The sequence below is a fragment of the Carassius auratus genome, chromosome 7 (assembly GCF_003368295.1).
Source record: "Carassius auratus strain Wakin chromosome 7, ASM336829v1, whole genome shotgun sequence".
NCBI classification, from domain to species: domain Eukaryota; kingdom Metazoa; phylum Chordata; class Actinopteri; order Cypriniformes; family Cyprinidae; genus Carassius; species Carassius auratus.
Window position 1 is genome coordinate 29,115,384 of NC_039249.1, and position 24,621 is coordinate 29,140,004.

The 24,621-nt window shown below is 35.2% G+C and overlaps 1 protein-coding gene across 2 annotated transcripts; it reads left to right on the forward strand.

Annotated features, from left to right (window-relative positions):
- Window positions 1-89: 89 nt before the first annotated feature.
- tspan5a (tetraspanin 5a) lies at window positions 90-24,621 on the forward strand. Of its 2 annotated transcripts, XM_026268353.1 has the most exons (11): window positions 90-477; window positions 10,946-10,996; window positions 11,535-11,681; window positions 13,004-13,174; window positions 15,506-15,631; window positions 17,101-17,148; window positions 19,783-19,899; window positions 19,979-20,040; window positions 21,387-21,464; window positions 23,038-23,080; window positions 23,163-24,621. In XM_026268353.1, exons 1-9 carry the CDS (start codon window positions 394-396, stop codon window positions 21,457-21,459), a joined length of 879 nt encoding a protein of 292 aa, XP_026124138.1. In that variant the 5' UTR covers window positions 90-393; the 3' UTR covers window positions 21,460-21,464; window positions 23,038-23,080; window positions 23,163-24,621. The 2 variants fall into 2 exon arrangements, with proteins under 2 accessions (XP_026124138.1, XP_026124139.1); XM_026268354.1 differs by lacking the exon at window positions 21,387-21,464.

Consider the following 24,621-nt stretch of genomic DNA (forward strand, 5'->3'; position numbering starts at 1 on the left):
AAAACTACTTAAGCGCGTGCTCGTGAGGGGGAGGCGTGTGCTAGTGGGGGAGGGCTGAGGCGAGGCAGCTGATTGGTTACTAGCGCTGTCAATCAAACGCAGCCATGTCAAGTGAAAAAAAGAGCGACGTGAACTAATTGCGGAGAAGAAGGAGCTGTTATTTTGAGACGCACTGTGTTGAAGTCCGCGGATTTATTTATAAATGACGGTTAGCTTTGTAGCGAATGTAGGCGCTGTTGAAGCTGCTCAGTATTATGTTTCTTTTAAGCAGATAATAACATTACTGGGACAGTTTGGCATCGTTGTCCTAAGAAAGGAGTAATAAACTGAACCTGCTTCGCGTTGTTTTATGTGACCCAGTAACGTTAGTTTGTTCTGGAGGAAACGAGCCAAATGATGTCAGGAAAGCATTACAAGGGACAAGAAGTCAGCTGCTGCATCAAATATTTCATATTTGGATTTAACATAATATTTTGGGTAAGAGCTTGTGTTTGTAGTACGTTAGCTTTGCTTTGTTTGTAACGCATCAGTATTTCTTTCTGTCAGTGCATGTGAATGTGAGTGTGATATATGGCTATTTCTCTCAGCCAGTTCACTTCCTTTGTTCCGTTAGTTTGAAACGCGAGAAGCCGGTATATACTGTATAGGACAGGCATAATTTGTCGATTAAATCGAGACCTATCGATTATTCTACGTTGAGCGTGGAGCAGACACCTGCGATCCTCCATTTGTGTTAATAGAAACTAATTTCATTGAGATCTTCTAACCGTTCATCTCAAATCTTCATGACAGCAGCAGAGTCAAGTGCGTGCTATAGATAATCGGCTTTCTCTCTGTGAAGCAATGCATCGACCTCACTGTACACGAACACATGCATGATGCATCCTCTGTGTCCTGGACTGAATGCAAGAACTGGAGTAGCTAATAGAGATTGCATCGTGACTGTGAAAATGCAGTCATTTCTACTGAAAGAACTGTATTGGTGTCTAAAACGTTGATTTAATATTCCTTTAAACATGCTTCAAAAATATAGTTTTGAAATAAAACATTTATCCCAAAATTTTCCATTTTGAAAATGATGTCAAGTACAAAGAGTTATGTTGTTTTTATTACAGTAGGGTCTAACATTAATAAGATTAGCACTTCTCAGTTTTAATGTTGTGCATTACAGTTTCAGTTCATTTCTTTCTAAAATCAGATACAAAATGTTTTATTATGCTACCTCCCACTTACCATATTTAGCCTAATTTTAAACAGTTGAAATAGTACACCTATTAAACTAATTTTAAATGTAATTTTACATTTTAAACACGTTTGCATGTCCATATGAATTTTAGGTTGCAGTCTTTTGAGGTTCCTCTCAAGCCTCCAGAATTCACATTTGGCTTTTTTGACAAAATACATGCATTTGGCATACCTGTAATATATATAATGAAGTAGTTAATAATGCCAGTCCAATAATTAAGCGTCATCACTGTGGTTAATTCTTGATTTGTTGAGTTCACATTTATAGCCAAGTAGAAGCAATATAATTTCAGTAATCTATCTTTTGTGACCAATAAAATGCCACATTGGAAGCCAGTTGTGGCAAATATTACGAAATCTTTATGGATCCCTTACAAATTGTGAGCCAAATATATGCTTTATCAGAAAAATCTGTTCTATAAAGAATCACACACACCTTCTGTTACCTCAAGAGGCTGGTTGTCTTGTACAATAGTGATTTCAATCCTGTATCTCATTTATAATTGCATGAATTGATGATGTTACAATTCGTGTTGCAAAATACTCTTAAAAATATATATATTTTTATTGGCATCTATAGTTCCATGAAGAACTTTTAACATCCACGAAATCCTTTCATTCCACAAAAGGTTCTTTCTAGTGAAAAAAAATAATAAATGTTTTTTAGATTATTAAAACGTTCTTCATGTTTTTTTGTTTTTTTTTAAGAACTGTTCTCTGAAACCTTCTTTAGGGAACCAAAAATTATTCAACAAAACCCCATAAGAATAAGAGTATGAAAGCATATTTCCGCCACTGAATAAAATCTAAAACAAGGTAGTTGCTAATTTTTATCTCACAAAATGACTTTTTTTTTCCTCAGAATTGTGAGTTTATATCTTCAGTTCTGACTTTATAACACACAACTGCGAGTTATAAAATATTCATAACTCACAATTATGACTTTCTTTTTTTCCTCACAATTGCGTGTTTATATAATCTAATTCTGAGTTTATAACTCTCAATTGCGAGTTTATATCACGTAATTCTGACTTTATTACTCGCATGCAATTTTTAATTTATTACTTACAATTGTGAGTTTATATCACGCAATTCTGACTTTATAACCCACAACTGTGAGTTTATATCACGCAATTCTGACTTTATAACCCGCAACTTTGAGTTTATATCACGCAATTCTGACTTTATAACCCGCAACTTTGAGTTTATATCACGCAATTCTGACTTTATAACCCGCAACTGTGAGTTTATATCACCCAATTCTGACTTTATAACTCGCAACTGCGAGTTTATATCACCCAATTCTGACTTTATAACTCGCAACTGTGAGTTTATATCACGCAATTCTGACTTTATAACTCGCAACTGTGAGTTTATATCACCCAATTCTGACTTTATAACCCGCAACTGTGAGTTTATATCACGCAATTCTGACTTTATAACCCGCAACTGTGAGTTTATATCACCCAATTCTGACTTTATATCACGCAATTCTGACTTTATAACTCGCAACTGCGAGTTTATATCACCCAATTCTGACTTTATAATCCGCAACTGCGAGTTTATATCACGCAATTCTGACTTTATAACCCGCAACTGTGAGTTTATATCACGCAATTCTGACTTTATAACTCGCAACTGCGAGTTTATATCACCCAATTCTGACTTTATATCACCCAATTCTGACTTTATAACTCGCAACTGCGAGTTTATATCACCCAATTCTGACTTTATAACTCGCAACTGCGAGTTTATATCACCCAATTCTGACTTTATAACTCGCAACTGTGAGTTTATATCACCCAATTCTGACTTTATAACTCGCAACTGCGAGTTTATATCACCCAATTCTGACTTTATAACTCGCAACTGCGAGTCTATATCACCCAATTCTGACTTCATAACCCGCAACTGCGAGTTTATATCACCCAATTCTGACTTTATAACTCGCAACTGTGAGTTTATATCACCCAATTCTGACTTCATAACCCGCAACTGCGAGTTTATATCACCCAATTCTGACTTTATAACTCGCAACTGTGAGTTTATATCACCCAATTCTGACTTCATAACCCGCAACTGCGAGTCTATATCACCCAATTCTGACTTCATAACCCGCAACTGCGAGTTTATATCACCCAATTCTGACTTTATAACCCGCAACTGTGAGTTTATATCACCCAATTCTGACTTTATAACCCGCAACTGCGAGTCTATATCACCCAATTCTGACTTCATAACCCGCAACTGCGAGTCTATATCACCCAATTCTGACTTCATAACCCGCAACTGCGAGTTTATATCACCCAATTCTGACTTCATAACCCGCAACTGCGAGTTTATATCACCCAATTCTGACTTCATAACCCGCAACTGCGAGTTTATATCACCCAATTCTGACTTCATAACCCGCAACTGCGAGTTTATATCACCCAATTCTGACTTCATAACCCGCAACTGCGAGTTTATATCACCCAATTCTGACTTCATAACCCGCAACTGTGAGTCTATATCACCCAATTCTGACTTCATAACCCGCAACTGCGAGTCTATATCACCCAATTCTGACTTCATAACCCGCAACTGCGAGTCTATATCACCCAATTCTGACTTCATAACCCGCAACTGTGAGTTTATATCACCCAATTCTGACTTCATAACCCGCAACTGCGAGTTTATATCACCCAATTCTGACTTCATAACCCGCAACTGTGAGTTTATATCACCCAATTCTGACTTCATAACCCGCAACTGAGTTTATATCACCCAATTCTGACTTCATAACCCGCAACTGTGAGTTTATATCACGCAATTCTGACTTCATAACCCACAACTGTGAGTTTATATCACCCAATTCTGACTTTATAACCCGCAACCGTTAGTTTATATCACCCAATTCTGACTTCATAACCCACAACTGTGAGTTTATATCACCCAATTCTGACTTTATAACCCACAACTGTGAGTTTATATCACCCAATACTGACTTTATAACCCACAACTGTGAGTCTATATCACCCAATTCTGACTTTATAACCCACAACTGCGAGTATATATCATGCTATTCTGACTTTATAACCCACAACTGTGAGTCTATATCATGCTATTCTGACTTTATAACCCACAACTGTGAGTCTATATCAACCAATTCTGACTTCATAACCCACAACTGCGAGTATATATCATGCTATTCTGACTTTATAACCCACAACTGTGAGTCTATATCACCCAATTCTGACTTTATAACCCACAACTGCGAGTATATATCATGCTATTCTGACTTTATAACCCACAACTGTGAGTCTATATCACCCAATTCTGACTTTATAACCCACAACTGTGAGTTTATATCATGCTATTCTGACTTTATAACCCACAACTGTGAGTCTATATCACCCAATTCTGACTTTATAACCCACAACTGTGAGTCTATATCATGCTATTCTGACTTTATAACCCACAACTGTGAGTTTATATCACCCAATTCTGACTTTATAACCCACAACTGTGAGTTTATATCACCCAATACTGACTTTATAACCCACAACTGTGAGTTTATATCACCCAATTCTGACTTTATAACCCACAACTGTGAGTTTATATCACCCAATACTGACTTTATAACCCACAACTGTGAGTTTATATCACCCAATACTGACTTTATAACCCACAACTGCGAGTATATATCATGCTATTCTGACTTTATAACCCACAACTATGAGTCTATATCAACCAATTCTGACTTCATAACCCACAACTGTGAGTTTATATCATGCTATTCTGACTTTATAACCCGCAACTGCGAATTTATATCACGTAATTCTGACTTTATAACTCAGACGCAATTATAACTTAACCCGCAATAACAAGTTTATATCATGAAATTCTGAGGGGAAAAAAAGTATGAATTATTAAATGAAAAAGTCACAATTACCCTTTTTTATTCTTGAATAAGTGGTGGAAATGGGCTTCCATATAATAGTGTAAAGCCTGATGGAGTAAGATTAATTTTTACAAGTTAGACCAGTACCCCTTTTCCCCATTACCTAGTTTGGGTGTTCACGGATTATCTGGGACACTCATCCATTCGCATTAGCCCTGTGAGGTTTAATAATGAGGGCGCTATTATTGAGCGTTCACTGTGCTACTGTACAGAACTCAATGAACTTCATACACTTAGTAACTGTACACGTTCACCGCTGTCTCATAATGCCTCATACATGTGGTGATAACTTCAGTGCACATTTTCATTCACTTTAAATTGTTAAACCGATTTTTAATAGATAGGAATGTGTCACCAACTGCCATATAGGCTAATATGTCCCATAATACAGTATTCATTGTTACTGGTTTGGTTGGATTCCTTTAGTTGTCACTTAATTGGACAAGACTAGATGATAACAAAAGTTAGTATGTATTTGTATGTTTTACTTCATATTTTGAGGAAGTCTTGCCATGACGTTACACTATAACTGGACATTGAGGTCATTTCTTGATATGATCTCACCCGAGTAATGCTTTTTGTCTTTTTCACATTCTTTATTTGGGTTAACATTGGGGGGTTTTGTGACACAGCTCACATACAATGTATTTTACTGAAAGATGATTCATAATGAAAAGTGACATTTCTCTTACTGTACATATCAGAAATCAGCTGCACTAATTATAGTCAGAGTGCAATGCACAATAGTCTTGTATAAATGACATTAAAGACAACCTTTTTTAAGGCGCTCAGATAAAGCAGTAGACAAACCTCCCAAACAGATGTATTCATAGATCTGTAAATCAGAATGTGTCTTTTAATTGTATGGTGAGAGCAGGTGTACGAGAAGTGTTTTGGATCTTGTATAAACATGTTTTTAAATTACATAAGAATAACAATGTTGTGCACAAAATAAAATCAACTAAAGCAATAGTTTTATTTTGGCAGGGTGGTAAATAACTGTCTGAATGCATTTCCAAATTGAAAGTGAGTCAGGCTCCACCAGCTTGTTCCTTAAGTCAAAGCACTCCTTTGTTTCTGTGACATTTTTCTGGCTTGCCAACAGAATGTTTTCACTGAGGTTTATGTCATTTCCTTTAAGAGTATGCTGGTCAAGAAGCCAGATGGTGAACAGAAATATAATATATCTAACTAAAAGGGTCGTGTATTTATATTATGGACCAAATGTTTGTGTGTTATTGTTTAGATTTTTAAAAATGTTTTTAGAGAAGCCTCACTCACATATTCACCAAGGCTGCATTTATTTGATTAAAAAATACTGTTATACTGTGAAATATTATTATAATTGAAAGTAACTGTTCTTTATTTTAATATATTTTAAACTGTTATTTATTCCTGTGATGCAAAGCTGAATTTTCAGCGTCATTACTTCAGTCTTCAGTGTCACATGATCTTCAGAAATGATTCTAATATGCTGATTTCTTAGCTGTATTATCAATTATTATTGGAGCTCGATTATTAATAATGTTCTTATTATGTCAGTGTTGAAAACATTTTTTTCAGGAATCATTGATGAAAAGGATCCTTGATGATTCTCTTAATTCTCATTATATCTCACTTGTCCCAAACTTTTTAATGATAGTGTACAATTATAATAATAATACAAATACAAATACAATTATAATAATAAGAAGAAATGCATTTTGAGCAGCAAATCATCATATTAGAATGATTTCTGAAGAATCATGTGACACTAAAGACTGGATTACTGAAACTCAGCTTCAATTCTGCAATGCATTCCATTAAAATAATTTTATAAAAAATAAATGGAAGTATTAAAATGCATGCAATTCTTTATGGTCCACATGTGGCCATTCATTGCATGTGGTAATCTTACTGTATGTAATCCTGTCTACTGTAGTATGGAGTGCAGGGTAGCCGTAATGCTTAAGCTTTAATGGAGCAGCTGGTTGTTATGAAAACGATCATAATAATGCATGTTTGCTCTGGGAATATTTGCGAATCATTTAATTCTCTTTAGTGTCTTTCCACGTCCTGACTCAATCTGATGCTGATGTCATACATTTCCTTTCAGACTACTACGCATGCAAACAGTCAAGAAGGAATATGCATTTCACCGTGTTTTAGACATGTGAACTGGGTGTGTGTGCAGCTTTAATATCACAAACAACATACCTCTGATGCTGGTAAAAGCTGCATGTTTTCTGGTTCGCTCCATTGTGTGCAATGTTGGATGGGAATGAATGGAGCCTTTGTGCTCCACAAAACTTCGGTCTGTTTTTGAAATCAAGTCCAAGAAACGAAATTGTCCTTCATTCCTCACTCTTCAGGTCTCCCTCTATAAGCAACCACTTTTACAAATTAATAATAATGATAAAAAATAAAAAGTTAAAAAAAAAAAAAAATTATTTTTTAAAAAAATGTATTCTTCAAAATCTTTTCTTTCATATTATGATATGCATCCAAGTGGATTTGAATAAGAAGTAGTGTGGGAACTTGGTTTTGTGCATAGCTTAATTTGGAGATGTCTGTGTTTAAACATATGCAATAAGATCTATAACATTCATTTATAAAACAGATAGGGTGACTTTTCATTTCATGCCACCTTTAAAGGGTTAGTTCACCTAAAAATGAAAATTGTCATTAATGACTCACCCACATGTTGTTCCAAACCTGTGAGACCTCAGTTCATCTTCTGAACACAGTTTAAGATATTTTAGATTTAGTCCGAGAGCTCTCAGTCCCTGCATTGAAGCTGTGTGTATGGTATACTGTCCATGTCCAGAAAGGTAAGAAAAACATCATCAAAGTAGTCCATGTGACATCAGAGGGTCAGTTAGAATATTTTGAAGCATCGAAAATACATTTTGGTCCAAAAATAGCAAAAACTACGACTTTATTCAGCATTTTCTTCTCTTCCGTTTCTGTTGTGAGAAAGAGTTCAAAACAAAGCAGTTTGTGATATCCGGTTTGCGAACGTATCATTTGATGTAACTGGATCTTTTTGAAACAGTTCACCAAATCGAACTGAATCGTTTTAAACGGTTCGCGTCTCCAATATGCATTAATCAACAAATGACTTAAGATGTTAACTTTTTAATGTGGCTGACACTCCCTCTAAGTTCAAACAAACCAATATCCCGGAGTAATGCATGCACTCAAACAGTACACTGACTGAACTGCTGTGAAGAGAGAACTGAAGATGAACACCGAGTCAAGAACCGGTTGCATCGGTGTTCGGATCACCAGTAGTTCTTTCAGACAGTTCGATTCAATAAACCGGTTGAAGAAAACGGTTCACCGGTTCTTTTGCGCTCGACGTAATGGCGTCATTGGCGATGAATGCCCTTGATTCAAGCCTTCGATTTACCCGAGCTCATAACACTAGCACAGAATCAGTTCAGAATCAATCATCAAATGAATCAGTTCAGTTCAGATGCTCTGTGTGTCGGTCTGCTTCACGCTGAATCACACATGCGCAGTATCATCAACTCCTCGGTTCTCGAATCGGACGCTCCTGACAGAAACGGTTCTTGACTCGTGAACGAGTCAGTCTGTTGTTCGTTATCTGGCTCGGCTCGGTGTTCATCTTCAGTTCTCTCTTCTCAGCAGTTCAGGCAGTGAACTAACCCTTTAACATTTAATGATTATATCCTGTGATTTTTCATACACTATACTGTGCAGTCTCTACATCTGTTTACATGATTTTTATTAGTTTTTTTATCTTCCTGTGAACCACTGATTGAGGTGATATGAGGCTTTACAACATAACCATCCAGTTTTGAAGCACAGTTTTTTATTAAATGAACTACTGTATGAGAGAGACCCCACCCACAATCACTGTACTGCTGTCTTGTATAATTTATGCACAAACACTCTTGTGTGAGGCACGGTGGGTGCTCTGATGGTGAAAAGATTCGAGTGTTTTCTTGAATAGTGAATGAAATTCTGGAGGTTTCTCAAGTCTGATGGCTTGTGATATTTCAGTACAGATGGATGATCTGACTAAAGGTCTTGACCCCACTAAAACACAGTGGTTATATTTAAAATGCATAGCTGACATTCAGGTCCATGTGTCTCCACCCACGTCTAACTTCACATTAAGTGTAAGGCTTAGAGATATAAAGCAAGATAGAACTGAACTATTGGCAGATTTTGTATAGTTGAAATTAGATTAAACTTTATTTTTTAAATAAAGGAATAACCAAAAACTACTTTAAAGGCCAATTTAAAGGAATTGCTGGAATTAGCTGAAAATCTACTCACCATTAGGCCGTCCAAGATACAGATTAGTTTGGTACTTAATCAAAATAGATTTGGAGACATGTAGCATTGCATCACTTGCTCACCAATGGAGTGAATGGGTGCCGTCAGAATGAGAGTCCAAACAGCTGATAAAAATATCACAAAAATCAACACCAGTCCAGTCCATCAATTACCATCTTTTAAAGAGAAAAGCTGCATGTTTGTATGAAACTTTTAAATTCATAATCCATCTAAAACACTCCCTCCAGTGATTGTTTAGAACTGTTTTGGACTGTCTGTACTTATTAAAATGTCTTAATGATGGATTTGTTTCTTAAAAACACGTAGCTTTTCATTTCATAAGACGGTTATTGATGGACTGGAGTGGTGTGGATTATTGTGATGTTTTTATCAGATGATTGGACTCTTATTCTGACGGCACCCATTCATTCCATTGGTGAACAAGTGATGCAATGCTATATTTCTCCAAATCTATTCTGATGAAGAACCAAACTAATCTGTATCTTGGAAGGCCTAATGGTGAGTAGATTTTCGGCAAATTTTAGCAATTCCTTTAATTTGGCCTTTAAAGTAGTTTATAAAAAAAAAAAAAAAAAGTTTCATTTAATTTCAGCTATACAAAATCTGCCAATAGTACAGTTCTATCTTACTTTATATTTGTAAGCCTTGCACTTAACGTGAACACAGTGCATATTTGTGTTTAATGTTTGGCAGAAAAAAAAGAAAAAAACATAGTTTAAGAAGAAATAAGGCGCAAATAAAGGCACTGTTCTCCAGTCCCATGAGGAAATGCATCTCGTGGGAAGAACCAGATGTCTGCTCCGATGTCACCATATAAGATCAGATTGCAGAAACCGTGTCAGAGTGTGACATGAGAAGCTGCTGAAAATGAATAACAAGACCTTAAGAGTGGGACATAGAGGCTGGCACCCTTTACACTCAATGGTTATGAGTCATGACCTAATGTTTGGACAGGCTGCCGTCTTTTTATCTCTAATGTTCAGCATTGGCTCACTGGGAAGGAGGTTTTGAAATGGAAACATGACTGTGTACTTTGGAGAATAGTAATCTATGCTTTGTGTAAAATGTCCAAACATGTTCATGTCTTTTCATAATCATGGACATCATTTATTTTTTCCATTTTCATATCAGTGTAATATTGGTTGGTCTGAACTTTGTTTTTTATATACAGTAGAGGTTTAAAGAAACATTTTCAACAGTTCCCGCACATAACAAGAGATATTTTGGTGCAAATAGTTTTCGGTTCCCTTGACTTCCATAGTATTTTTGGACCATATAGGAGAAGTCAATGGGAACTGAAACTGTTTATTTAATAAAATTCTTCTTCTTTTGTGTTCCACAAATTAAAGGTTGTTTTTAATAATGTGCAATGCATGCTGTAACATCTCAAAACCTCTTAATCTGCTTTGCTTTCTTAAAACAATTCACCATATCTGTCTTGTTTTATAGTTGCTTGGTGTGGCTTTCCTTGGAATCGGATTGTGGGCATGGAATGAGAAGGTGAGAAAAAAACAAGACCGAATGCATAGTCTTTATGCATCTCTTTATTTGATAGGCATAATAACATATTTGTGAAAAATTGAACTGACCCATTCTGTATGAGGTGCATTCATATTATTTTTCATATTAATTTTACTTAAAGTTTATATATATATATATATATATATATATATTTTTTTTTTATTATTATTATGGGATGGAAATAACATCATTATCACATGTCTGGAACTGTTTTATCCAAATATAGACACACTGTGCAAGTTATTTATGGAGTGGACCCTGAAAAAGCATAAGACTGAAATATTGTATACATTTCTCACTCACTAGTCCGTCTGATCTTTTCCTCACAAGCATCTATAAACACACTTTGATAATTGTGTGTCTGTGTATGCTTGATCACTTTTTTGTGCCATATTTGTGACTTTGAAACCACACAGCTGTTTGTAATGAAATGTTTAGAGATGTTTGTATCTGGGTAATTGCAAACAGTCACATTCTCAAGGTTCTTGAGCTGAACAGAGCTCTGTGTGTTTCTCAGGGCGTTCTGTCTAACATCTCGTCCATCACGGATCTGGGTGGATTTGATCCGGTGTGGTTGTTTCTGGTGGTTGGAGGGGTGATGTTCATCCTGGGTTTCGCTGGCTGTATCGGGGCCTTGAGGGAAAACACCTTACTGCTCAAATTCGTATGTATTCAAGTTTTGATTCTCATTAAGTGTAGGTGTAGCCTCCTACTTGTTTTTTTTAACACTTACAGTACATGCATGGGTGTTTCCACAGTCAGTAATACAGTACATACGGGACGAACATCTACCAGAGAGTGCATGTTCAAAGCATTTTAGGCACTGTTAGAAAATACTAGAATAGAATATATATTTGATGTTTGTATGTGAAAGAAGTGAAGATTACTTCTGTGCTTATATGTGACCCTGGACCACAAAACCAGTCTTAAGTGTAGATTTGTACAAATTGAGATTTATGCATAATCTAAAAGCTGAATAAATAAGCTTTCCATTGCTGTATGGTTTGTTAGGATTGGATTTTATTTGGCTGAGATGCACAACTATTTGAAAATCTTGAATCTGAGGGTGCCAAAATATCTAAATACTGAGAAAATCTCCTCCAAAGTTTTCTTATCAATGCATATTACTAATCAAAAATTAAGTTTTGATATATTTACAGTAGGAAATTTACAAATTAGCTTCATGGAACATGATCTTTACTTAATATCCTAATGATTTTTGGCATAAAATAAAAATTTATAATTTTGACCCATAATATGTTTTTTTTTTATGGCTATTGCTAAAAATATACCTCAGCAACTTAAGACTGGTTTTGTGTTCCAGGAACACATATATTATGAGAACTGACACTGTTCATAACACCGTACTTTGCACATTTATCTAATTTACTAATTTATCTAGTTTACTTATACAAAACCATGCTAGGTCTAACCACGCATGTCTGCGAGAAATAAAGTAATCGACCATTGATCAATAAATACCCTTTAAAATGTTTTTCACTTGCAAAAATGATAAAAAAATAAAAAAAAATGTAAAAAAATATATATAACTTTACAATCTGAGTTCACAAGTAATATTTTTGTATAGTAATATTTTGAATGTATGCATTTATTATTTAATATTTTTGGGATTTAAATTGCAAAAATTCTTACAATAGTCTAATTAAAAATTTTGTAATAATGCAACTAGAATTATTATTTTTTTCTTTTTCAGTTTTGCCATTTTGTATGCATGTATGTTTTTATTTGCTTTGACTCACACTGCATAAATTGCAATGCATTTTAGAAACTGATAAAACATTTAATTTTTTTTTTTTTTTTTTTTTTGCTAAATCTGATGTCTGCACAAACAGAAAAAAAATATATATTTTTCTCAATTTTGACATTTTTTTACATTATTCAGTGCAGAAAATGAAATCCTACAGGGGATGAGGTATAGAGGTACAATGACTGTAGTAAAGTGAATGTGTCTCTCTCCTCTCCCAGTTTTCTGTGTTTCTGGGGATAATCTTCTTCCTGGAGCTGACCGCCGGTGTCCTGGCCTTTGTCTTTAAAGACTGGATTAAAGATCAGCTCAACTTGTTCATCAACAAGAACATACAAGCCTACAGAGATGACATTGACTTGCAGAACCTCATCGACTTCACTCAGGAATACGTAAGACTGCAGGCTAGATGTTTCCAGTATACAGGCAGAGAAAATACACTAGAAAGTGAAAACGAGGAAAGGTGTAAACAAGATGAAAGGGGAAAATGTGAGTGCACAGGAGAAAAAAAGGAAACTATCCGTTTATTTGCGCCACATGCAATTACTGAAGCAGTTTCATAGCAACAGCATGACTTGAAGACTGTCTTCACTGTCAGCAGCACAGACAGCACACTTACTGAGATCCCTGTCGGTTCACGTTTCCTCATTTCTTTGAATAGTAAGATGTCCAAACTGTTTGGAATTTGGTTTATTTCGAGGCTAAAATGTGCTGACATTTAGAAGGCTACTGAAAAGGTGCCATCTGAGTCTGAAAGTTGTTGGTTTTCTTATCTGAGAAGTATTTCGTTTGAAAAAGTTGCTATTGAACTTTAAGAAATCTTATTTTTTCAACTCAGACTTGAAGTACTTGAAGTCCAAATCCACCATAAACATTGGGAGAACATTACAAGACAACCCTAATAGCCAGATTAGTGGTCATAAAATATATCTAGAGACACTTTATAGATAGATATAGTGCTTTTGTATTATAATTAAATGTATTGAGGACATTTAAGTGAATTAACCAAATCAATGAAATGCGTATCAAGAAAATACATCTTTGCACTGTAGAGGAGGCACAGAAGATGCACCGGACTCTTTAATGCAGCTCCGAGTTGGACTGAATGCATTTACACTGCAATTAAAGTTGCATAATCCTATGATATCAATTTCTTGCATATAATACTTTTTTAATGTAGAAATTTTAAATTTGACAAAAAATATACTTTATTTTATTATGTCCTTGTTACAGTGCAATTATATATTATATAATATTTTATATTATATAATAAGTACATGTAACAAGGAACTTTAAAACTAAGTCTTACCAAAAAATGATACTTTAAAATATGAAATTAAAACCAGTAAGTGGTGAAGAGTCCTTGAATAATTCATTGGTTCAAATTTGATTGGTTCAAAATGGCTGATTCGTTCAGGAATGAAGCATGTGATTCTTTAAAGTGAGTCATTGAATCATTTGTTAGACTGATTCAAATCCAAAAACACTGATTCCCTCAGAAGTGAAACATATTGCTCCTGCTACTGCAGCTTTGTTTGAACTAATATTGTTGGTGGAATACAGTAGAGCAAAATAACAGACAATACTGTCACTAAATTCTCTTAGTATTAACCTTACAACATGTAATATTGCTAAAAAATATCATATGTTGTAAATATAAGAAATATTTTTTTGTCCTCAAATCTTGAATTGTAATAATTATGGTGGCATTTTGCCCCAAGCTCCCATTAACTTCTAACACTGCTGGTTACATTGATGCAAAGTACCTATAATTACATATCAAAGCTAACTGATAAACAATAATGAGTTATATCACTTAGTTTTGGTATGCCTTTTAATAACCTATTATTGAAAACCTATTAATATTAGTATTTAATATGTTGTGAATGTTGCAAGGTTAAAAGTGCAAACATATCGTTGCGCATTATTTCAGTCAATATTTCATGGTTTGTGTTACACAATATTTCATTACTATTCAAAAACATTTCTTGCGTTCAAACATTTATTTCACGTTCTATATTTTCATATTTTATTTCATTCTATTTTCCTTTTTTTTAGTCTGTGTATTCATCATATTCTGTATTTGTATTTGATATAAATAAACCCATTAAAATGTAACAGTGGGATATACATATTAACTAATATTCTAGTGAAGAAACACAGAAAAACATGCAATTGTCTTGTTAACACTTTTATTATGTGTTTATTTATTCAGTTGCATTACTCAGTTAACAGTGTGTCATCTATCAGTGTAACAAAGTTCGGTTTCCTATTGATGATATAAGTAGAAGTTCACACTTGACACACAAATGACATCGTTTCCTGAGCAAAACCCTGCTACAGTCCCACACTGCACTGCAGCTTTACTGTGTTTTATGCTCTGTACTGCAGATGCCTTTCCTCGGGACAGATTTAATTAGATATCAGAGTCAGGCAGATGCCGTCATGTTATTTCCTCGCTGACCTTGCATGATAAAGAAGACAGACACAGAAAAGCACTGCATGTCAACATCAAATACTAGTATAATGGGAAAACATGGGAGATCACGGCTTGCTTATGCCACATCTGTGACATTGATGTGTATTAAACAGATGCATTTAATGCTTCCTATGAGAGTTTTCTAATATTTCACATTATTGCAATTTAATCTCAGTTTTGTGATGAATGTGCGTTTCAAAACCCAAGAAATTAAATTGCATGAACGATATTTGCCTTTCTTCAGTGGGAATGCTGTGGGGCGTTTGGAGCAGATGACTGGAACCTCAACATCTACTTCAACTGCACAGACAGCAACCCCAGCCGAGAAAAATGTGGCGTGCCCTTCTCCTGTTGCACCAAAGACCCAGCGGTGAGAGATGAATGTTTATGGCAACTGAATGAAAGGTATAGTTCACCCAAACATGTAAATTTGTTTCTTCATAAGATATGGAGAAATGTAGCATTGCATCACTTGCTCATCAATGGATGCTCTGCAGTGAATGGGTGCCGTCAGAATGAGAGTCCAAACAGCTGATAAAAACATCAGAATAATCCACAAGTAATCCACATCACTCCAGTCCATCAGTTAATGTCTTGTGAAGAGAAAACATAGCTAAAATTCTGGCTAAAATATGACTCCTCGGTCTATAATACTGCTTTTCCAGTGAAAAGTTGTCTTTTCTGAATCAGAAGAGAAATACAGTATGCACACATCATGCACCGTTAAACGCAAAAACAGTCTAAATCAGTACTGTAAGAGGACAACAGGACATATTATAATATTTACGTTATATTGGACTATTGATTTGTATTTTGGCCAGAAGCAATCATGGATTTTATGTTAATTGATGGACTGGAGTGGTGTGGATTACTGAGATGACTCTCATTCTGACGGCACCCATTTACTCTAGAGCATCCATTGGTGAGTAAGTGATGCAATGCTAAATTTCTCCAAATCTGATGAAGAAACAAACTCATCCACATCTTGGATGACCTGAGGGTGAGTAAATATTCAGCACTTTTTCATTTTTGGGTGAACTTATTCTTTTGACTTATTACATTTTAATTTGAATATGATGCAATTAAGACTTAAAAGTGTGGGGTAAACGATACATGACAAAGAGTGAAACCAAAGGGGAGTATTAAATAGGATTTGATCTTTGTGAACAGAGTAAAAATAACATTTCACAGAAAGTAAACAAGCACTGGGAGCACAACATCTACAGCAAAGAGGACAGAAATGATGGCCTATTATGAGCTATTAACTCATAACAGATAAACATCATTGACATGAAATGATTAGATTATGAGCCCTTCTGGGAATTCATCATTTCCTTATGAGGGAAACTGCAGATGGTTTAATTTGCTGTAAGTAAGAATAATAAAAGCAGAACTAAATGAAGTCATCTAAGTTTATAACTGTTTAACTACTACAACTTTATAACGTCTACTAATTTATGGAATGTTCCAAATTCAAACTTGTTTAAAAAGGTTCTACACAAGAGTTCCAGAGGTGATTTGAAAGAGGAGGAGTCTATTAATTTATGGAATGTTACAAATTCAAACCTGTTTAAAAAGGTTCTACACAAGATTTCAACAACTATTTGAGGTGAAATAAGTCATGAAGATTGGAAGGGTGACAGGCACATCCTGTTACTAGTTTATAAGGAGGGAGACTTATAAAAATGATGAAGTAACTCCCTCAGAGTTTGCTATTTCCAGTCTTCTCTTCACTCCACCCACACTAGAATTCTTCAAACTGTCAGCATACTTCCTTTAAACTGAAATGTTTCCGTTGTCTTCCAATAACTAATTCCCCATCAATTATGTGTTTTGCAGGAAGATGTCATCAATACACAATGTGGATATGATGTTCGGGCAAAACCGGTGAGTCTTTGCTCTCTTGTGACTTTACACTCCCTCCATCAGTGTTTCCCATGTCTTCTGCACTTCACCTCTGCGTGCTTCTGAGAGACAATATATCACCTGCACAACTCTCAAAGTTTGGCTGACTTATAAAAAAGGAAGCTTTTATTCATTTCATACACAATGGTAAAGTACAAACCCGATTCCAAAACAGTGGGACACTGTACAAATTGTGAATAAAAACAGAACGCAATTATGTGGAAGTTTGAAATTTCCATATTTTATCCAGAATAAAATATAGATGCTATAGCAAATGTTTAAACTGAGAAAATGTATAATTTTAAGGGGAAATAAGTTGATCTTAAATTTCATGGCATCAACACATCTCCAAAAAGTTGGAACAAGGCCATGTTTACCACTGTGTGGCATCCCCTCTTCTTTCTATAACAGTCTGCAAACGTCTGGGGACTGAGGAGACAAGTTGCTCAAGTTTAGGAATAGAAATGTTGTCCCATTCTTGTCTAATACAGGCTTCTAGCTGCTCAACTGTCTTATGTCTTATTTGTCGTATCTTCCTCTTTATGATGCACCAAATGTTTTCTATGGGTGAAAGATCTGGACTGCAGGCTGGCCATTTCAGTTCCCGGATCCTTCTTCTACGCAGCCATGATATTGTAATTGATGCAGTATGAGATCTGGCATTGTCATGTAGGAAAATACAAGGTTTTCCCTGAAAGAGACAACGTCTGGATTGGAGCGTATGTTGTTCTAGAACTTGGATATACCTTTCAGCTTTGATGGTGTCTTTCCAGATTTGTAAGCTGCCCATGCCGCATGCACTCATGCAACCCCATACCATCAGAGATGCAGGCTTCTGAACTGAGCACTGATAACTACTTGGGTTGTCCTTGACATCTTTAGTCCGGATGACATGGAGTTCGTTTTCTAAAAAGAACTTCAAATTTGTATTCGTCTGACCACAGAACAGTTTTCCACCTTGCCACAATCCATTTTAAACAGCCTTGGCCCAGAGAAAATGCCTGCGCTTCTGGATTATGTTTACATATGGCTTCTTTTTTGACCTGTAGAGTTTTAGCCGGCAATGGCGAATGGCACGGTGGATTGTGTTCACTGACAATGTTTTCTGGAAGTATTCCTGAGCCCATGTTGTGATTTCCATTACCGTAGCATTCCTGTATGTGATGCAGTGCCGTCTAAGGGCCAAAGATCACGGGCATCCAGTATGGTTTTCCAGCCCTGACCCTTACACACAGAGATTGTTCCGGATTCTCTGAATCTTTGGATGATATTATGCTCTGTAGATGATGATGATAACGATAACTTCAAACTCCTTTCTGATATTGCTCCACTATTTTTCATAGCAGCATTGAGGGAATTGGTGATCCTCTGCCCATCTTGACTTCTGAGAGGCACTGCCACTCAGAGAGGCTCTTTTTATACTCATTCATTTTGCCAATTGACCTAATAAGGTGCGAATTGGTCCTCCAGCTGTTCCTTATATGTACATTTAACTTTTCCAGCCTTTTATTGCTACCTGTCCCAACTTTTTTGGAATGTGTAGCTCTCATGAAATCCAAAATGAGCCAATATTTGGCATGACATTTAAAAATGTCTCACTTTCAACATTTGATATGTTATCTATAGACAAGTTTATGAGATTTGTGAATTATTCCATTCCTTTTTTACTCACATTTGTACAGTGTCCCAACTTTTTTGGAATCGGGTTTAATAATAAAAAATACTCTACATAGGCCTAATGTAAATATGCATGCATATAAAAGATATTTTCACAATTTGTCCTATTTATTCTTAAGTGCAAGTTATTGAGCCTCAGTGAGCATCTTTATCATTTAACATTAACCCTGAGATATTTGCACATTTATCATGTACAGAACCAGTCAAAGGTTTGGATATGCATACAGTACTCATTATTACAGTTTTCTGTTATTTACTGTTTTCATAACTGTAATGAAATAACATAAATTGTATGGGTATTACATAGAGACCAAAAAAAAAAAGGAATGTTACATTGACGCTTAATCATGCTTGGAAATATATGTATATATATTCAGTGCTGTCAAACGATTAATCGTGATTAATCTCATCCAAAAGAAAAGTTTTTATTTACATAATATGTGTGTGTACTGTGTATTTTATATATATATATATATATATATATATATATATATATATATATACACACACACACACACACACACACACACACACACACAGTAAACACACATACTTTTTGTAAACAAAAACTTTTCTTTTGGATGTGATTCTATATATATATATACATACATTATATATATATATATATATATATATATATATATATATATATATATATATATATATATATATATTTATATATATATATATATATATATATATATATATATATATATATATATATAATAAACCTTTGTTATTAGGTACAATTTATGCATTAAGAAAATAATAATACTTTATTTAAAATATTTTTTTCGTGAATGACATAAATGTATAATCCTTTAGATTAAAGATCTGTAAGGTGACATGGGAAATAAGTATGTGTGTTTTTAGTCTAATACTGTGCATGTGTAGAAGGAGGACAAATCACTGATCCTGATCTCACGTGTTCATCATTAGGACGCAGACCAGAAGACATTTATTAATGTCAAAGGCTGTGTGCCACAGTTTGAGAGATGGCTTCAGGACAACCTGACCGTAGTGGCTGGGATCTTCATCGGCATCGCTCTGCTGCAGGTGAGAACCATCGCCTTCATCTGCATTCGCTGACCGCATCTTCTGCTTCCACTTCATCTTTCTCTCTCTTTTTCCACAGATATTTGGAATATGCCTTGCACAGAATTTAGTCAGCGATATTGAAGCTGTGAGAGCCAGCTGGTAAGAACACACACATGCAAACTCACGACTCAAGCTCTACTTTTGCATACTACCACAGCAAGCAGCTTTTCTCTTTCAACCCGGTGCTTTAATGCCTGTGCATCTTCTACTTTTATTCACAATGCACATTAATGGCTCACTTCTTTAAAACTGTTAATGACTCAGCCAGCGTATTTAAAATAAACTCCAAACAACCTTTTTGTAGTTAGCTGTTTTTGCCTTTGAGAGGTGCCACCATGTGGACGAAAGGGGAAATAGATGAAGATGATGTTTGATCGAAACTCTCTCAACTGTCAGTGTCCGCTCACTTGAACTTAAAATTACTGTTAAAATACATCAAACTAAGATTCATTATAATACCAGCCTGCATCATATTTGCTGACTTAAATCCAATACTTGTTTCGTTCTAATTTCGGGTGCTGATTTATAAAAAATATAACACGTTATTTTAAAACTGAAATTTTGACATTTGACTTTTGTTAGCTTGATAAGTGCATTAAAGCAATAGTTCACCCAAAAATGAAAATTTGCTTAATATTTATTATTTACCCTCAGGCCATCCCAGGATAAGTGTCCTCTGCAGTGAATGGGTGCCGTCAGAATGAGCGTCCAAACAGCTGATTAAAACATCACAATAATCCACATCACTCCAGTACATCAGTTAATGTCATGTGATGCAAAACAGTAGCATGTTTGTAAGAAACAAATCCTTCATCAAGACATTTTAAGCTTCTATCCATAATATTTCTTTCTTCAGTGAAAAAGTGATCTGAATCAGGAGAGAAATATGCACTGATCATGCACCGTTTACAAGTGGAAACTGTGTGTGTATTTTGATGTGAGAGGACAGCAGCAGATGGATGAAGTGTTATTATAGATTATAGACTCGTATTTTAGACAGAAGCGATGATCTAAAGTTAAAATGCCTTGATGATGTGTTTCTTACAAACACAGCGTTTAGTTTTACAAGATGTTAACTCATGGCCTGGAGTGGTGTGGACCACTTGTGCTTTTATCAGCTGTTTGGTCTCTCATTCTGACGGCACCCATTCACTTTCCCTTTAAGTGATGCACAAATATATATTTTTTTAATCCGCATCATCAAATTAGATAATATTAGCCCTTTTTTGTATTAATATTAGAATGATATTGGAGCATTTATTTAAGATGCATGGGTGTGTAATCATTTAGCATTCACTTTAGGCTAATGTGCATGTGGTTTGACTCCTATTTCATCTCTTTGCGACACACACACACACACACTCCACTCTCTTTCCTCCGTCTTCTGTCACATCCACACCGACTCACCTCACAACTTCACTTCTCCTCCTCCATGCCTTCATCAGGGTGCCGCCTCCCTCTTACGTCGCCCGCCGCCCCCCGTCCCACTACAGCAAGAAGGCCTCGGCGTACTCCTGAGGGAGGTGTGAAACGTTCCTGCTTGTGTTGTGTGTGCTCTGTGTGCTCTCCTAGAGATCATCTGCTGAGTTAGTCAGTGTCCTCGCAGTGTTCCTCCTCCTCCATCACAGAAATCATTCCACGTTTAACCATCTCCACAACACACCTGGATGAGATTCTCTGATCGATTTTGAAGGATCAAGTGCAATTCACCATAAGAAAGTTTTTAATACCCTTGAGTGGTTATTAGAAAAATATGCTTTAAAATAATATGCATGTTAGTGCAATACGATTGTGATGTTTTCAGACATTTCATTGCATTTTAATTTTAATTAAATAAAAACGTATTATAGTTTGATTTGATATAAAGATATGGTCAAAACCCATAGCTCAACATATGTAAATTAATAATGACTTCCATTTTCTTAGTTATATGGTTTAAATGTAAAAAATTAAATAAAAAATAAAGATACATTAGTAAGTACCTCAATTAGATTGTATTTTACATTATTTATAAAATTGCACATTATTTTTAGTGAGCTTTTCACATAAGTTGTTATTCTGATAATATATTTGTAATGAAATATTTTCTATTAAAATATGTGCAAAGTTTTAGTAATTTAATTGTGTTTTTGTTATTTTTATTATTATTATTTTCTTTCTTTTTTAATGTTTTTGCTTCAGTTTATTATAAGTTACATTAAATGAAAATGAGAAATGTTGTCTTGGCAGCTATATGTTTTTATTTATTTATGTATTTATTTGAAAAAATTATAGCAAGTACATTAATTTAAATGTATTTTAAAATTTTACATTATTTGAGTATACTTATATGTATGACATCAATTACTAATGTTATTTTTTTTTTATTCAGCTTTTCACATAAATTGTTATTCTGATAATATAATATTTTGTAATAAAATATATTCTATCAAATAATGTGCAAATGCAATTACTACTTTCCTCCTTGGAGCCGGTGTTGTTAAATGTATTTAACAAAAATAAAAATTAACATTTTAAAGGAAACATTAAAATAATATTTCATTCGAAAGATATACTTTCCTTCAATTCTGTTCTCTCCAAAAAAAAAAAGAAAAGTTCTACATACTATATTCTACAAAAGTATATTTTGATATGTTTTTAAATGTTTTTAAAGTGAGTGATTGATTAAATCCGTTTTGCATGGTCTTTCATAGAGTCTCAATCTAACACACATCCTCACAGTTCCAGTCTCACAGAGATCTTCTGCAGTGAATGTGAACGTGTCTCACTCCACGCTCATCGTCATCTTAACTCCGCTCCTCTCTCCCACTTCTAGCCCCGTTTAGCTCCTCGGACCGTGTGCTCATTGCTGCATCCCTCATCAGTCGCGCTCTCTCTCTAGCTGAAACCAGTCGGTCACACTGTAGACTGCAGTTCTGATTTCTCTGATGCAAGGCCCCATTTGTCAAGTTGGCACAAAAAAAAAATAAAAGCTCTACTTTGGTTTTATTGGAGAAGTCGGTGGAGTGATGCCAACTCCTAATGAGGCCTTACACAACTGGCTCTAGACTTGTGTTCATGAACCATGCCTTCTTTTTCTATCTTTGTCTTCTGCAGTTTGTTCACATGAAGCGGCAGCTAGTCGTTCAGACACTCGCAGGTAAATAGAAAGATCTGATTTGACGTGGTTGTTGTGAAATAGCTGCGTTGTCCAAACTGTATTTCTTTCTCTTTGTAAACAGGCCTGCGCCAGCACCATCATGGTGGAGAATGATGGACACGAGATGCCAAGTGCACTGTTTGTGTGTGTGTGTGTGTGTGTGTGTGTGTGTAACCTTTCACCATCTGTAAATAGTGTTTCAAGTGTCAAAACAGGTGTAATGTGAAATATTAAGTGTTCACAGAGGTTGCGTTAACCCAAAAATGACCACCATTTACAGGACTGTAAAAGCATCACACCACAACTGGCTCGCTAGTTCAGTTTTTAAGACACTGGGGATTAGGGATGTCTGGTGCACTGCAAAAACCAGTGAACTAATGTTAAATATCACTTAAACATATTAATAACAACAAATGAGTTTATTTGGCGCAGTGACTTTCATTTATTAAGCTATAGTCAGTGTTAACATCAGGCTTTCGGGTAACGTTTATTTTGTTAATCTCCCAGTCATCATTGTTTTCTATTGCATGTTTTAAAACTCCACCGCTTTGATCATTTTTTGGAGCATTTAAAGAGACAATTTGAGAGATCCAGCGTGACGCATGATATTTATTAGAGTTTTAATTATTCCGTTATATTGTTATTGATTTTATATTAAAAATAACTTTGTATTTTGGTCATGCAAACTTGGAAACCACACCAAATGTAATGTTTAATGCTTTCCTCTCTTTGAATATGAGCTTTATGTTCCACTATTTCATACTATATGACCCTGATGTATCACATATGATACTCATCAAAAACACATGCTTATTTAAACTGTTGCATTTTTTTTTTTTTTTTTTGTTCTGACGTCTGGCTTTACAAGGTCAGTTCTTAAAATGATGATATGATCTACATCTAGGCCTAAATAATAATCCAGGGAATTAAAAGGAGAGTTTGTTGAGTGGCGAACGCAGCCTCTGTCGGGGAGTTTCTCATTGACCGTGTTTTTTATTATTCTGTTAACACGGGTTCATGCACTTCAGCTGTACATTACATTTCACTCTTACGTAGAAACATTCCGAAGCAAATCTTGCTGCTTGTGTTCAATAAAACAGTCAGGAAGTCATTCAGACATTTAATTTAGTAAACTGTAATTTACAGATTAGAGATCCCAGGAAATGTTTATCTTTCACAAGCAATTTCTGATCAGGAGAAGCATGCATTTCTGTAGCGTTTGGACTAATCAGAAGCTTGTTTGTTGGAAATATCCCAGTGATATTTTAGCACTCTCACAATGCAAACACAGTTGGATGGTAACACACTACTGTATGTAGCACACACGTGTAATTGTACATCACTAAAACGGCTTTTAACATGCTTTATGTCTTTTTTTCTTTTAAGGACGTTCTGATGTAGCTTTTACAGTTACAGTTCATTTCAAATGTGTTGAAGGGAGAGAGGGTTTGATCTGAAGGTGTGATGATGATATTAATGTTTAGGCTGTGCTCCAGCAATAAGAACAAACATTTTCAATAAATGATTTCTCAGCATTGTAA

Bases quoted from the DNA above. Each gene is read 5' to 3' on its own strand.
- tspan5a (XM_026268353.1), top strand. From the start codon at position 394: ATGATGTCAGGAAAGCATTACAAGGGACAAGAAGTCAGCTGCTGCATC. The intron at 478-10,945 runs GTAAGAGCTTGT...CTTGTTTTATAG, and splicing joins GATTTAACATAATATTTTGG to TTGCTTGGTGTGGCTTTCCT. The intron at 20,041-21,386 runs GTAAGAACACAC...TGCCTTCATCAG, and splicing joins GAAGCTGTGAGAGCCAGCTG to GGTGCCGCCTCCCTCTTACG.